The sequence below is a fragment of the Cygnus atratus genome, chromosome 7 (genome assembly GCF_013377495.2).
Source record: "Cygnus atratus isolate AKBS03 ecotype Queensland, Australia chromosome 7, CAtr_DNAZoo_HiC_assembly, whole genome shotgun sequence".
In the NCBI taxonomy this organism is placed as follows: Eukaryota; Metazoa; Chordata; class Aves; order Anseriformes; family Anatidae; genus Cygnus; species Cygnus atratus.
Window position 1 is genome coordinate 7,922,097 of NC_066368.1, and position 14,685 is coordinate 7,936,781.

At 37.1% G+C, this 14,685-nt stretch overlaps 1 protein-coding gene across 1 annotated transcript in view; it reads left to right on the top strand.

The window, feature by feature from the left end:
* GFRA1 (GDNF family receptor alpha 1) overlaps window positions 1-14,685 on the top strand; it is a 142,511-nt gene that overhangs the window by 105,065 nt on the left and 22,761 nt on the right. Inside the window, exons 5-7 of the mRNA XM_035547697.2 lie at window positions 7-116; window positions 5,389-5,523; window positions 8,309-8,487. Coding sequence (XP_035403590.1) covers window positions 7-116; window positions 5,389-5,523; window positions 8,309-8,487 — 424 coding nt within the window. The remainder of the gene's footprint in view (window positions 1-6; window positions 117-5,388; window positions 5,524-8,308; window positions 8,488-14,685) is intronic.

Here is a 14,685-nt window from a genome sequence, read left to right on the forward strand (position 1 = left end):
TTGCAGATCTCGCCTTGCAGATTTTTTCACAAACTGCCAGCCTGAGTCACGGTCTGTTAGTAGCTGTCTGAAGGAGAACTACGCTGACTGCCTCCTTGCTTACTCGGGGCTTATTGGTAAGAATGTAGGGAGGGGTTGGGTCTTGCTTGATCTAAAAAAAAAAACAACACCCAAACAATATTTTGAAGACCCTCATGAAATAAAAATAGTGGAATACTGTACTGTATGATCCTAGGCAAAATTCTCAGCTAAGCGTGTTGGCCTTCTTTTACTTTACAGAGATTCCTGAGGTAAATTTGTACATTGCAAGGAAATTAAGGACAGGATAAAGAGAGAAATGCGTTTGAATTTGAAATAAACGTATATAAATTAAGCTTACAAAGTAAAACTTATTAAGGTGGTTGACTTTTGGACAGGACCATGAAGTAAGAAGCTGAAAAGAACAGAAAGCTGCAAATTGGTTGGTTTTGCAGCTGTCATCACAAGGTGGGGTAAAATATTTCTAGGTGTTTAGGGAAAGTTTGGACATTTGAGGAATGAGCTGATAGACCAACCCAGCCTTGTTTCACTTGCAGCTGCTGTTCTTGCCACGATCACCTTCTGTCCACCCTAAGTTTTCTTAGGTGCCTGTCAATGGATTGGAACCGAGACCAAATTTATCATCTGAACTCCTCTCCCTCCCCAACATAATTCATTTTGCTTGCTGTCACCTTCCTGACTGTCAACAGGCACAAGGGTGACTATATGCAAGTCAGATTCCATACACCCTCCACAGTATTTGATTCCTGAAAGAGAGAGGTTATCTCAGGAAGGTGAACTTGTAGAAATACCATGGCTGGGCAATAAACAATAAGTGAATGTCAGAACTCTGAAACAAAAGGTTTTAAAAGTGCACCAGATAAGATGTTCTTAAGCTTACAGCCTGCACCTGCTGCAATGCAGTAATAGCCCCTTCTGTTGGGTGCGAAGGTCCCAGCTGAGTCCCTGAAGCAGATCCTGCTGTTAAATAAATGTCTTTTGAAATAATATCTGAAATAAAATATTTCCAACTTAGTCTTTATATATATATATATATATATATATATATAAGAAATGACTGAAAGACGTATTTGCTGGCTTGTTGTTACCATTCTTAATACTGTAGCATCTAACAAGTGAGGTAAGTCCATGGAGTACCAACGGGTTAAAAAAGACATGATAATTTTGGAGGACATGGTTCTGTGTCTTAAGTGATAACGACAGTATGCAAAGGCTATAAGATATGAGCGGTTATGACAGAATGTCATTTGACTCTAAAAGAAAGAATTGAACAGCCTTGAAATCTGATCTAGTCAATGAGATTAAGAAGTCTAGCTGCTGGCAAAGAGTAACTTTACTAATAGATACTTCTGGGTGAGAGCTGCCAAGAAGTTCTTGCCGGACCTAGTGAATCTTGCTGACAGTTTTGTTGGATCCATTTTTCACTTTAAGCTCAAAGATGACGCAGTTCACATAGTAAGTTTTTTTTTTGTGTTACTGTGGATGACCATGCTGCAAAACACTGTCAGACATCGGAAATGTGGAATGGGTCCCTAAGGAGCTGAAATCAAAAGGAGATCTGATTTTCAAAGGGAAAAAATAAACATTTTTCTTCTTTCCTGTCAGCCTCTAGATACATGCAAAAAGATGGGAACTGATTAGTGTTACAGAAGTTTTTACTTCTTGGAAGTCATTCCGAGAAACAAAAATTACCAAAACAAAGCTTTCATCTGCTGAAGCAGTAGATTCCTGCTTCTGATATCAAGCTGATATAAAACTGGAGTAAATTATATGAAGACCATCACATTTGTAAGAGGCTATCTGAGACCAAAATCAGAAGTACAATGTTTCTACTGTCTACTTAATATATACAAAATGCAGGAAGAATAGATAGAGAGGCTCTGGGTAAGGAGCTGTTACAGATTCATTCATTCATCACAGCTCCAGGATGTCCAGGTGTTTTAATTAAGATATCATTCATTCATATGTATAGATATATTTAATTTAGACATTTCATTAAATGTAGCAAAAATTGTGCCTCCACATAGTTTGTTCAGGAAAGTGAGGATTCTCTGTGGAAGATACAGTGGATGTGATTCTGTTTGCAACAGGGTGTTATGTATGTAATTATAAAGCTATGTATATCTTACAGAATGTGGAAGACCTTAGTGAATCACCTTAGGCTCCTTGTTATGGTGATAAAGATAAATTAATAATTTTAAAGAATTACAGCATGTAAAGAAAAAAAAAGATAAAAAATGATTAAATGTAAAATAAGACTAGTGATCACCATGCTTGAGATTCAGTGGTTTGCTTACAGCCTAGTTTAAGCCATCTGGACCTGTCTGTACTCCCACAGCAGTTTGGTATGGCTGCAACTGCTGACTTCAAGATCTTGTTAAGCATTCATTTTCTGACACATTTTCACCTGTTTTCAGTAAAATCCATCTAATTTCCCCAGAATTCCCTGGAATTCCATGGGAGTTTGTATGAATAAACTGCTTTTTGCAGAACTTGATGCTTGCTTCTGGATCCAGTACCCAGTCTTTAGACTTTGGTAATGCCAAATGGTTCGTACTGTAATCCTCATTTGCTAAGATACTTTCTGCCTCCAACATGCAAACAGACTTCCTGTTCTTCTAACATTCTTGTTACTTAAATGTTGTTGCTTGCTGCATTTGATGGCCTTCACTGGGCTTGGGCAAATTCCTGTTGTTGGCTTTCATTTACTGTGTCACACATGGGTCAAAACAACTTCAGTCACACACCCTTCTCCTGGACCCACCATAAATCTCCTAATTCTTAACTGACCCTAATTTGAGCAGCACCTTGGTTGTGCTCAGGTCAATTCTGCTTTTCCCTAGAATATGGAGGCCTGACTGCCTACAACTGAGACTGTCACACAACTGTTTGGTACAGAGAACACACAAAACCGAGCATGTCCTATTTTACTGCCAACCACCGTGGTTTCTCTGATCTGTTAGTGTCCTTGAGCACAATTTCCAAGATGCAAGCTAGAGGAGGGAGGAGGAGGGGAAGGCACACACATTGCAGGGAGAAAAAGGAAATACACCCCAGGAAACGAAGCATATAATCCGCTTGGGTTCACATCTGCCCCCAGGTTTAAATGACAGACTGATTTTCTACTAGCTGCTCTTTCAGCCACTCTGTTTTTGCTGGATGTACAGTTTGTGTGCTGCATATACACTCTCCATGTCCTGGCGTTCCAGTATTCGTCAACCTTAATCATAGTTTGGTATCTCTTACACTTTTAGCCCCTGTCTTGACCCATTTTAATTACCTTATTACCTTTTTGTAGCCTTTTCTCAGTGACCTTTTAAACTTCCTCAGTACCGTTCTGTTTTCTCAACCCTTCACTAAGTGTTTGCTACTTATCCTTTTTTTAACGCCGACTGTTTTCTTTCCATTTGTGAAATGGTCTTGCTTTTCATTCTCTCTCACTTCTTTTTAGATCATATTACAGGGTTGAAATAGCGCACTAAACCATCAAACAAATAATGGGTAGATATTTTCACTTGTTTTAGTTTAATTTAACATCATTCCTGTTCTTATTTATCTACTGTCAAGTTTTCATTTTAATGGCGCAAATGTTATTTGCCTATTTTACTAAATTCTCCACCTCCATTTAATAAGTTTTGAACTGTGCTATTTACTCGTGCTAATCTCATGTAGAATTTGAGCGATTATTATCACAGCTATCTCTTAGAAGTTGGAAGTAGATGAAGACATAGAATTTCATTCTAATTTAAAACCATCCCCAAACAAGACAACAGATGCTTTTTCTGACTTTGGCAGTTGCACTGCATTCATTTTCACATACATTACTGCCTTTCTCAGGCCAGCCCCTAATGTCTGTTTTCCTTGGTCTCCCACATCATGTATGAAGTATTTTGCATGTTGATTTGTTTAATTCCCAGTGCTGCCTGGTGACTGAAAGGCTATTTCATATCATTCTGTGATTTGTGTTATTTATAATATTACCTTTTTTTAGCCCTATTTATTTGATAGCCCGTTCCTGTATGGTATTACAGACTCTTGGCCCTGGACCTGTGGACCAAATTTTCTCTGCTAATGTACGCTTTGGGTCTCTAATATTTGTCCTTCTTTTGTTACATCTTCTTAATGACTACTTTGATGTCATTTGAGGAGTTTTGAGGGGCTATGATCACATATCCTCATGATACAAAGCCTGTCCTAGACCTGTAGATTGCCAAGTGAAGGACTTGTTTCTTGAAACTGCTTTACTCAGTAAAAGTATCTAACAGCAGCCCCTTTTAATTAATTTTCTCCTGTTTGGTGAGACATACAATGAAGATTCAGACTTCTCAATCCTTAGGAGAATTTGAGATCTCTGACCTACTGTGTTGATGCCTTCAGTGTGACTACTGATTTGAATAAGTGTTGATCTTACAACAGTTACCTTATCCAGATGAGCGGTGAATAGTTCCTGTGTAACTTCTAGGACATAGAACACATTCTTTGGTTTCATTCGATTATTGCTAGCCTTCAGCTGACATATAAATGTGAGAATATTTACCTAAGAATTGTACGAGAGTTGGAATGAGCCTGTGGTTGTAAGTCGTTGACAGTGTTCAGGAAACAATCACTGTACTAAAAAAGCAGTGATGCAGCAAAATTAATAGTAATTTATTACCTGCTAAGAATCAGTTGTATCTTTTCCTGCATGCTGGTTGTGTTTTTGCTTTGTCCTTCACCATAACCCACTCTGTTGGCAGGGCCCTCAGGAGCACCGTAGGGATGGATAGCACTCCTCCAGGATGTACCAGCACTCTTTACAGCATGACCAACGTTCTCCTTGCTCATGCAGTTCAGAACTGTTTTTCCAGGCTGGCTGCAGACTTGGGGAGGAAGCTCCAGTTATTTGCAGAAAACGAAAGAAAATGCAAGTGAGGAAGAAAATAGGATTTTTAGAGTTCAACTCTAAGGACTCAGCTCCACGTGTTTGATTTGGCAGCAGAGGCCTTTTATGAGGTTTCCCACTTCTCTCACCCCATCCCTCCCTGTGCTATAGTTTTTCACCTGTCAGTTCTGCTGATGGAGCTCTCTGTGGTCTTGCAGTATAAACCTTTTGAAACAAGGGAATGGGGCTTTACTGTGGGAGCCATTTTACAATACCTGAAGTGGTTACATTCGAACAACCACGGGTGTAAAATGTTGCTCAGGACTGGTGGGCAAAGGGAGCCAGGAATTCTAGAAGCAGAAACTCTACCATGGGTCTGCACTCTGAATGTATAACTTACCAAGTGTTGTTTGTCTTCTTCTTAGTATGGGAATAATACTTCAGTGCAGAGGTTGCTCACAGTACAGTGCTTTACTGTTTTTTAATAGGCACAGTGATGACACCAAACTACATAGACTCAGGTAGTCTCAGCGTTGCCCCATGGTGTGACTGCAGCAACAGTGGTAATGATAGAGATGAATGCCAGAAATTTCTGAATTTCTTCCAGGACAACACATGCCTTAGTGAGTATGGAATTAACAGATGTATAAAAGAGTTTTAGCATGTTTCATGGAATTTATTTATTGTTTAAGTGTGTTGTGATGCATCAAGTCAATCTCTTTGCACACTGTAAGCATGGTTCTGGTGTAGGTGTAAGAACTAGAACTGAACAAACTCAAGCATATAAATATTCCTGATACTGTAGTTTATGGCCAAGGTTGCAAACACAGGATGTTGTTGGAAAAAAAATTAAAATTAAAGAAGTGTATCATACAGAAATATGTTTACATCACAGATCATGTTTGGACCCTAGCACTCAGGGAGCATCTGTACCAAAAAATTGCAACACCTGAGGGCCTTGTGTATAATTTAAGAACTTCATATTAAAAAAGACATGTATTTTATGAAGGATTTGTTGTAGGTAAATATAAATTGGATTGTGTTTGCAGTTTATGGCCAAGTTTCAGGTTTCTTAGGCTACTTGATCTCAAATGCCTGGTTTTAACACAAGGCTGGATGGTACCCATTTTCAAGATTTTGTTAAATTATTGATTTCTTTTCAGTTAAGCTTACTCCCAAATTAGGGACTATTATAAATTTCAGAATGGCTCAGTGGAGTCAATTTTGGCAGGTTCTCTTTTCAAATTTCCTGTCTGCCTGCAGCAGCATAATTGGATGATGTGGAGTGTGCACCAGAGTTTTAATTTCAGATAAATGAGGAGACCAAAAGAACTTGGCTTCCGTAGCCTAGCAGAACAGAAGTTGAAAGCATACATGATTGTCCTCTGAAATTGCATTTGGGGGGCAAGTACAAGGAGGGAAAAGAATTAGTTAACATAAAGGACAATGTTGACACAGAATCAAAAAGAGAGGTATTTGCCATACATTTTTAGGTTTGGAATTGAAAATTTTTTAACCGTCAGGCTTAAGTTAAAAGAACAGCTTTTCAGTAGGAGGGGAAAACGTTCTTCCTGGTTTTACAAGGCATTTTTCATCAGGTTATGAAAAGAAGCATGCATTGTTGCTTTTTGCAAAAAATAACGAATGAATATGTTGATCCAGACAGTTCCATCCACTCCTATATTCTTGCATTACTGCTAGTGAGGGTCTGTATTTTAGGATAGGGTCTGAAAATCTCCACTTGTAGCTCCTCAACAGACAGCACATTTGTGAAGACATGGGGAGCTTTGCATACAAAAAAGTGAGTTATTTGAGTTCCTATCTGTTAAACGATTTATTAAGCTTTGGAAGAATTAAAGTTACTCAAGACCATTTACGAAAAATAATAATTCTGTCTGTGATTGTGTAAAAGTCAACAATACAGCCCGAGACCAACTTCAAACCTAATGGTGCTGCAATTTATATAAGTATACTGTAATACATCAGATGTTAATAATTTGTGAATATTAATTGCTACAATGTTACAGGTTCTTTTTAAAATGCATAGGCACAGATATCCTATGTCCCTTTTTTGCTACCAGTATGAAAATGTTAATGAAGACAAATCAAAGACATTAGAGTCTGCTGTGAGACAAATTATAGTCATCCCAGCTGTTAGGGAGCTCTTTTTTCATGAAGAAATTAAAGGTGTTTCTGGGTTAATAAAATGTTTTTTACCCTCATAGAAAAGTGGAAAAGGTCATTTTTTTTTTAAATTTTTAATGTCATGATATATAAATAGCATTTCACTGCCTGGAACGATGGCATAGAATGCTGGAATTTCTGTGATCCTTCTTGCAATAGTGGAAACAAATTAACAGGAGTTACTGTTAATTTAGGAAATCATTCAGACACTTACGAATACTTTCTATGTGGAAAATATTGCTTTATATACTGCCTTACTCAGGTAAAGCCAGGAAAAATATAATTCCACTCTGCCTACTTTGTCTTTATCAACCTAACTGATTGTGATGCCCGCTATAAATTCTTCTCTGTGTGTGCTGGAGTTCTGAGAACTAATAATAGAATAAAATGCATCTTTCTCGGATGAGAATTAAATGTAAATTATTTTATAAAGGAACGAATGCCACTGAGAAGAAGTATTAATAGCTTCCATATATTAGTCCCTAGTGAAGTTGTTTGATTTCTTATACAAAGAATTTGAAATAAGAAATCCCTAAATCCATGTTGAATCCCCAAAGACCTGATTAAAAACTGTTTTTTTTTTTATTTGTTTACGAAAAAAACCAGCCAATTTACTCTTGCCATAAACACACTCTTTAATCCCATGAAACCGTGATAAGCTTTTTAACTTTTATATCCTGAAGTTTTAGTTTAAGCATGTTTCCCTCACCTAATTATGCAGATTTTGATTGAAAACTGTAAGGAAAACTGAAAGGAAAAGATTGTCTTAGCTAAACCATTTTGTCGTTATGGGCATATTAGTTTTAATACAACAAGCTGTAGAAATAAATTGGTATTTTGCCCGCTCTCTGTTTTTAGTTTGCTACGTAACATCACCTGCCTCAGATAGGACATAACATTGAAACTGATTTTTAAATCTTGAAAGTAAGTTTTTGAGGCTTTTGGTTGGTAACAAATATGATTACAGTAAGACCTAGAGCTTCTGTCAAGAATGACTAGGAATGTTACAAAGAATAGACTGCATCAGATAATTATGCGGCCCCAGCCTCTCAATTCATGTTTCTGATGTGTTCAAAATTAAGACACGTTTTTCAAAATAAAAATGGAGCTTCTATAAATACAGTTTTGATGGAATAATAACAATAATAATAATAATAAAAAAATAATTTCTGCTTTCTGCCATTTGTTTAGAAGTAGAAAATTGCCTGTAATTTCTTTTTACAGAAAATGCAATTCAGGCCTTTGGCAATGGTACTGATGTGAATGTGTGGCAGCCAATCTTACCAGTACAGACCACCACAGCCACAACTACAACAGCTTCCAGACTTAAAAACACAGGTTCAGAGACCACCAACAACGAAATACCCTCCCACAATGATTCACCAGCATGTGCAAACCTGCAGGTAAGAAAGTCTTGTAATTGTTGCAGTACATAAAAGAAAGGTGTTCATGGATATGTATGCAGAGTAGTTTCCTGCTCCATGAATAAGTACCTACCTAATTTAGAGTGTGTGTTTACTAGTTACAAGCCAGATACACTGTAAAATATCAGACACTTTTATTTTAGATAAGAAGCATGCATATTTCAGAATGACCTTCATTGCCTCTCTCAGAGAAACAAAGCACAATATTTAATTTATCACAGGTTTGGATATGAACGTGGTACTGTCCAAACCCTGCCAGCATGTGTCAGATTAAATTAGTCTCCTGAGTAAACCAAATTTAAGGGGAACTTTGAATGTTAGCTAGCATGGGATGCTATGGGGTTTTTTTGTTGTTGTTTTTGTTTTTTTGGCTGAGTAGGTCTGGATAGTAGAGAATATGGGGTGCTACATGGTGAGGAAGCTGGATAAACATGCAAGCTATTTTGCATCAGGTGCCTTCCTGAACTGAGCTCAAAGCTGTGATATGATTTTGGCCAATGGCTGCAGCCATTTCCTTTAGTGCTTCAATCAGCCTGTTTGTGGTGTGTCATTGATTCTGGATTTTAAAGAGGTTCATCGCTTGCTGAAGGCAGTATATGCAGCCCTTAGAAAGCATTAAGAATTTTGGCAGGAGAGAACTGCAAAATCTAGGCAGGAAAGATCATGAAGTAACAGGCAATGTTGATTAACATTCTTCCAAGGCATTACTGAGTCGCAAAGTATATGAGGTTAATTGTAGATGGTGTTGAATTTAGGACCTTCTGTTTTAATTCAGTTTTTCATATCTGTACATTCATTATTAGTTAAGCTTTATAAGTTGTTGATGAGAGAAAGATAGTTGTAGGCACTCTATTTCCATATGCAGTAGTCATTTGACCAAATGAAATATGCTAAAAAGAAATGTAATCTTTTAAACCTGGAACTTGGAGTATCTTGCATCTGAAGCAAGAACCTGATGGAATATTATTAATTCACTTCATGTTGTATTAAAAAGTTTTACGGCAGAGATCACATTTTCTTTCAGTGTTTGTACAGTCATACACTTTACACATAGAATAAGGCCTCCAGATGCTCCTAAAGTACACAACTACTAAACCAAAGAAGTAGCAAGCGATCACAAATCCCATTGGTTTCAGTTTGATTTGCAAATGTGCCTCAAACCTGAATAGATGTTCCGTTGTTCTGAAAACAAATGAAGTTCTTCCCTGTCCTCCCTACACCAGTTACTCTGGCATTTTGAGGCCATGTCACACTCGAATTTATCAGCCCTGGTTTGAAGGTGTGCTGTGACTTCAAGTACACCCCAGATATACTTGACGCAAGAAGTAAAGCTCTCCAGGGAAAACAGCTTCATTTAAATAAATTATCTGCTGTTTTGTAAAAACTACAGATATGCTGGCATTAAAAGGTCACTGAAGTTACATGAGTCACACATTTTTTTTTTCTTGTGAAATACAACATTCTGGTGCTAGCTATTTTCTTGTGTCAGAATTGAACCATAAAGAACAAAGCTTTTACATTTCAATGGATTTTTCAATAGTAACTTGCAAATAGAGCCAAAACAAGCCCACACTTTTTTAAAGAAACCTATGTTTATTGGACAGTGTGGTGCCACTTTGCATGTGAGACTTAAACCTCAGTTCAAATTTTACAAAAGAACTGGAGGCATTCATACTGCACTTGGAGAAGCATATTCATTCCAAGGCTCTCCTCCCATGAAAAATATGTCTTTGTAGTATTTTCAAAACATGAACTAGTGCTACCAAAAGCAATCTGAAAGGCTTTGTTATACACTTAGCATTTGAGCTGAAATTTTCAAAAAGGCAATCTAGCTTAAATATTGTGAAAAGTAGAATTAAAAAACATTAGCCTTAGTTCAAAAAGACAGTGACAGAGAGGGTATGTGGAGGTGATCATTGAGATGCTACAAGGATGCATATCCTACTTAGTGGATTTAGAAATGCAGTAAAGGAAGAAAGAGCAGGAAGTGATTGATTAATACACATTGCTATAGAAATAAATACAGTAAGGGAGGAAAGAGCAGGAAGTGATTGATTAGTATAAATTGCCATAGAAATGAACAAATACTAACCTCCTGAGGTTGTAAAATACAGGACATTAACCCAATCTGCCAAGAGTGTCACCAGCGGAGCAATTTTTGTTACATTTTTTTCTGACTTGTTCACAATCGTTGTATGAAAAGCAAGAATACAGTAATGGTTTTGTCATTCTGCCATGTACTCCGGCACACAAGCCTACTTGGGAATCTGGAATTGTTGTGAGTGCCTAAAGAAAATACGCGATTTGTTTATCTGAACTCAGTATTTATTTTGAATGCCTGTTGAAGGTTTGGACTTTAAAATAATTTTTGCTTTAGTGATGCTACTTAGAAATTGTTCTTCATTTCACATTAGCATTGCTACAGGAATTTTTAGTTTAACTGTCAGTGTGATATTCTCTTATTTCTAACTGATGCAGAGAAATGTTGATTTTTGTTGTATGCTTATTTAATGTTTAAATATGAATGGGTTTGTGTACTACACTATTTTTTCTGTCCCTAATTAAATTGGCACTCCACCTGTGCCAAGAAGATGCTTACCTTCATCAGGAGTCCTATAAACTCTCCCATAAACCTGGCTCCTAAGTTTGCTAAACACAAAGAATAAATAGTGGTTAGCTCTATATAAACGTAAATTCATATATTTTTGAGGTAATGAAGTCTAGCAAAGAATCCTCAGCACCATGTTAAAAAATAGTGTGAACAAAAAGGGAAAAGATGAATGCTAACAGTGTGGTCCTTATACATCCACATTTTATTAAGCAATTGTCATCCCTATCTTTTTTTTCCGATAGCTGCACTCCAACTTTTTCTACTTAACTGTCATATTTGTTTGTCTTTCATTCTCGGTTGTAACTGGTGTTTAGTACGTCAGTCAAAAAACGGTTATGGCTTTCAGTCTCACACTCTACCATCACTGCTTGAACCATCATGTTGGATTATGTGAAAAGGACAAAAGAATGAGTTTGGAAGTGTACTCACTCCATGTATGCTTCAAGAAAAATGCTGCTTCTGCATTTAAGGAAGATGCATGGAAAAGAAAAATAATAATAAACTTCAAATGATAGATTAGGTTAGATTAGCATCATAAGAGATAAATAAAAAATTAAGACTTTCATACTGGGTTTGCTATAATATTTTAGAAGACATTTTGCACATGACTAAAAAAGAAAGGAATCAAGATGGTTATGGACGTTTCATTCTATTCTTGTGCATTGACATCTGTCAACTCCTTAGCCAAAGCTATATACTTTGTTTCCTCATGTTTATTATAAAAGTCTTGATCTGGGTAACCTTAGCTCGGCATTTAGAGGGAATGTAAGGTTTTCGTGCTTTTGATGACGTGCGAGCAGTACACACATATAACTGAGATATGTGGCCCTTCAGACTGAAGGCAAATATTTTTCTGTTGAGTCCAGTATGTGAATGTCTTTGTACTCTCAGCAGCAGAATTCCTATCTCAAATTTATGAGACAGTATTTTAAAAGTTCAAATATTCTGGGGGGAACAAGGAAGAAAAGAGAAATGCAGATACTTAAGTACGTAGATTCTTTGTATTTGCTGTATGATTTGGTAGTATTTAGAGCAGTGTGGATCATATCGCATGCTGTTCTTCCACAATTTCCATAATTCCACATAAAGCTGTTACTTTAAGAAGAATGTGTTATGGCAAGCCTTAGGACAAAAACAGGAGACAGAGCTCACAGTTCTCTGAGACTAGAACTTTAGCATGACTGAGACTGGAAATTGTGCTTTTAGCTTGTAGGTCTAAGCGTTGCACATCTTCACCCCTCTGTCTGTTAATCCAGTGTTTGAAATACTGTCTGTAATTATCTAATGTAGCTTCCTGTGTGTCAAATATAATTATTATTATAAAGCATTGTGTAGGTGTTAAGAGAGGGTTAAAAGCTTCATTGTAGTGCTCTGAGGATCAAGACACAGCAGGTGTGGAGCTTCGTGGACTGGTAATTGGGTGGTGGGTGAGCATAAACAGGGAACACAGGCAGCATGTAGGTGTTTTGTTGATGAGGGAATAGTAACACTGCTGAGACTGTACTCTGGAATAAAGACAAAGTGAACTTTATTTATCCCCAGTGAACCACTATCATCTAGTCCATATGGCTGGCACCCTCTTTTCCCCAGTCCCTCCATACAATCTGTAATCTTTCTGTTCCTTTTTCATTTTGTGAAAAACAAGCACTGTCCTTTCAAATGCCCTGCCTACCTTTCCCTTGGGAGACATTGTACTTGGACCTCTTCCTCCAGACATCACAATTACACAGAAAGTTCCAGTCTGGAGCAAAAGATGGACAAGAATATAAAACTCCCATTGCTGTACCAGAACAAATTGGAAAAAAAATAGAATATTGACTAAATGTTTCATATGAAAAGATTTAAATTTGCCTCCTGTATTTCCAGGATTAGCTGACATAATGGGGTCAGCCTGCTTGTCTGAGTGATTTACAGAACACCTATTGGCAGGTTTTCCTCTGAAAAAGCAACATCTTTAATTTGCTTTGGTCATAATTCTGTTGTACCTAAAGGAGTCTTGTGTGCTTTACGTGTTCAGATTAAAATCTGGCAGCTAGGGATAACTCAAAGTTTCATCTTTAATTTTATCCTTCTAATTTGGATATCACTAAACAAAATCCTGTTTTACCAAAACAGATACTGTTTTGTCCATTGATACTGATTTCAGCAAAGTTAATCCTGATTTGCTTCAGCAGCGTGGTAGACAGGGGTCCTCAAAAATGTACTCTGAGAAGTACGCAGTTCCCTGAGACTGTTTTCACTTACTCCATGGTTTTTGCACCTTTTGGACAAGATTGCGAAGGTCAGGTCACTGCGGGAGAGGGTTGGGTCTCATTTTTCAGGCATGTGGCAGTCTGGGTGTTCATTGGTGTGGAAGCAGTCGGCAGTCCTCCTGCATTGCTGTACAAACAGCGTACCTCAATGGCAGAAGGCTGCTTTGCAATTAACATGTACATACGTACGCGCTAATGGTCTGATTGTATAAACTGCTCCCACTTGGAGCAAGGCTGCACTTATGTTCTTCAATGTCTTTGCCAAATAATTTCAGGACCACACAAGATGGATCATTTTCAAGCGTGTTGAAATCCTGCTGAAGTTCAAGATATGATTAATATAGCTGATTAGTTTCTAAGTACAGAGAATATTTTGCCTCTCCTTTGAACATCAGAGGAGCAGTTTGAGGATGTAGCCAAGTATCATACCCTATAGGCTCAAATGTATTCTATTAGTGTCGGTGTTGCTCTCAGGCATCAGCCATCAGTCGTCAGTAGAAAATTGTTCTCATTTACCAGCCTCGGTTGAGCTTCGTAGTTGAACATAGGTCCCCCTTGCAGGACCTGTAACAATTTTTGGAGTAGAATGTAGGGTAAAACTCTCCAATGGTAGAGAGTAATCCGCACAGATCTGTTACCATCATGAGCACTACTCAGATGTACATCATCTGAAGCTAACATTCATTCTCTTTGGCATATAGAGCTCTTTTTAAGACTGTGCCTTATATTTAGTTATTAGTCCTCAATGAAACATTTGTAGTGTTGGAAGTTGGGTGTAATAAATTTCTGTTACTGAAGGATAGCAATAGCAAAATTATTTCTTTTATATATTAGAATTACAGTTTAAATTATTTTTGATTAGTATGCTTTTCATTATACTGAAATATCAGGCATGTATACTGCTGGAGAGCATAGTACTTTAGAATTATTTCATCAGTGCTAAAATATTTTACAGTTCATTTTAAAAAAGTTTTAATAGTCTGAGCATCTTTAGAGTATTATAATAATACAGCTCTTTATAGCAGACTGTAAAACTCCAGACTACAGTTTTAGGAGTCGTGCAATTTTGTTTTATAGTTTAATAATTGTTCAATTGAAAATGAATATGAGGTTACTAAAAAACAATTTAATGACTTGCAAAAATACAATTTTATCAAAATGTACTCTACACCTTTACAGAAATTGAATTTTTATCCTCGGAAAGAATTTTGCAAATTGTTGCTACTAAAAGCAGATGTAGCATATGCAGTGTTCCCCTAAGCCACAGTTGTTCCTACATTTCACCTCAGTATCTTCTTATAGGAATACCCACAA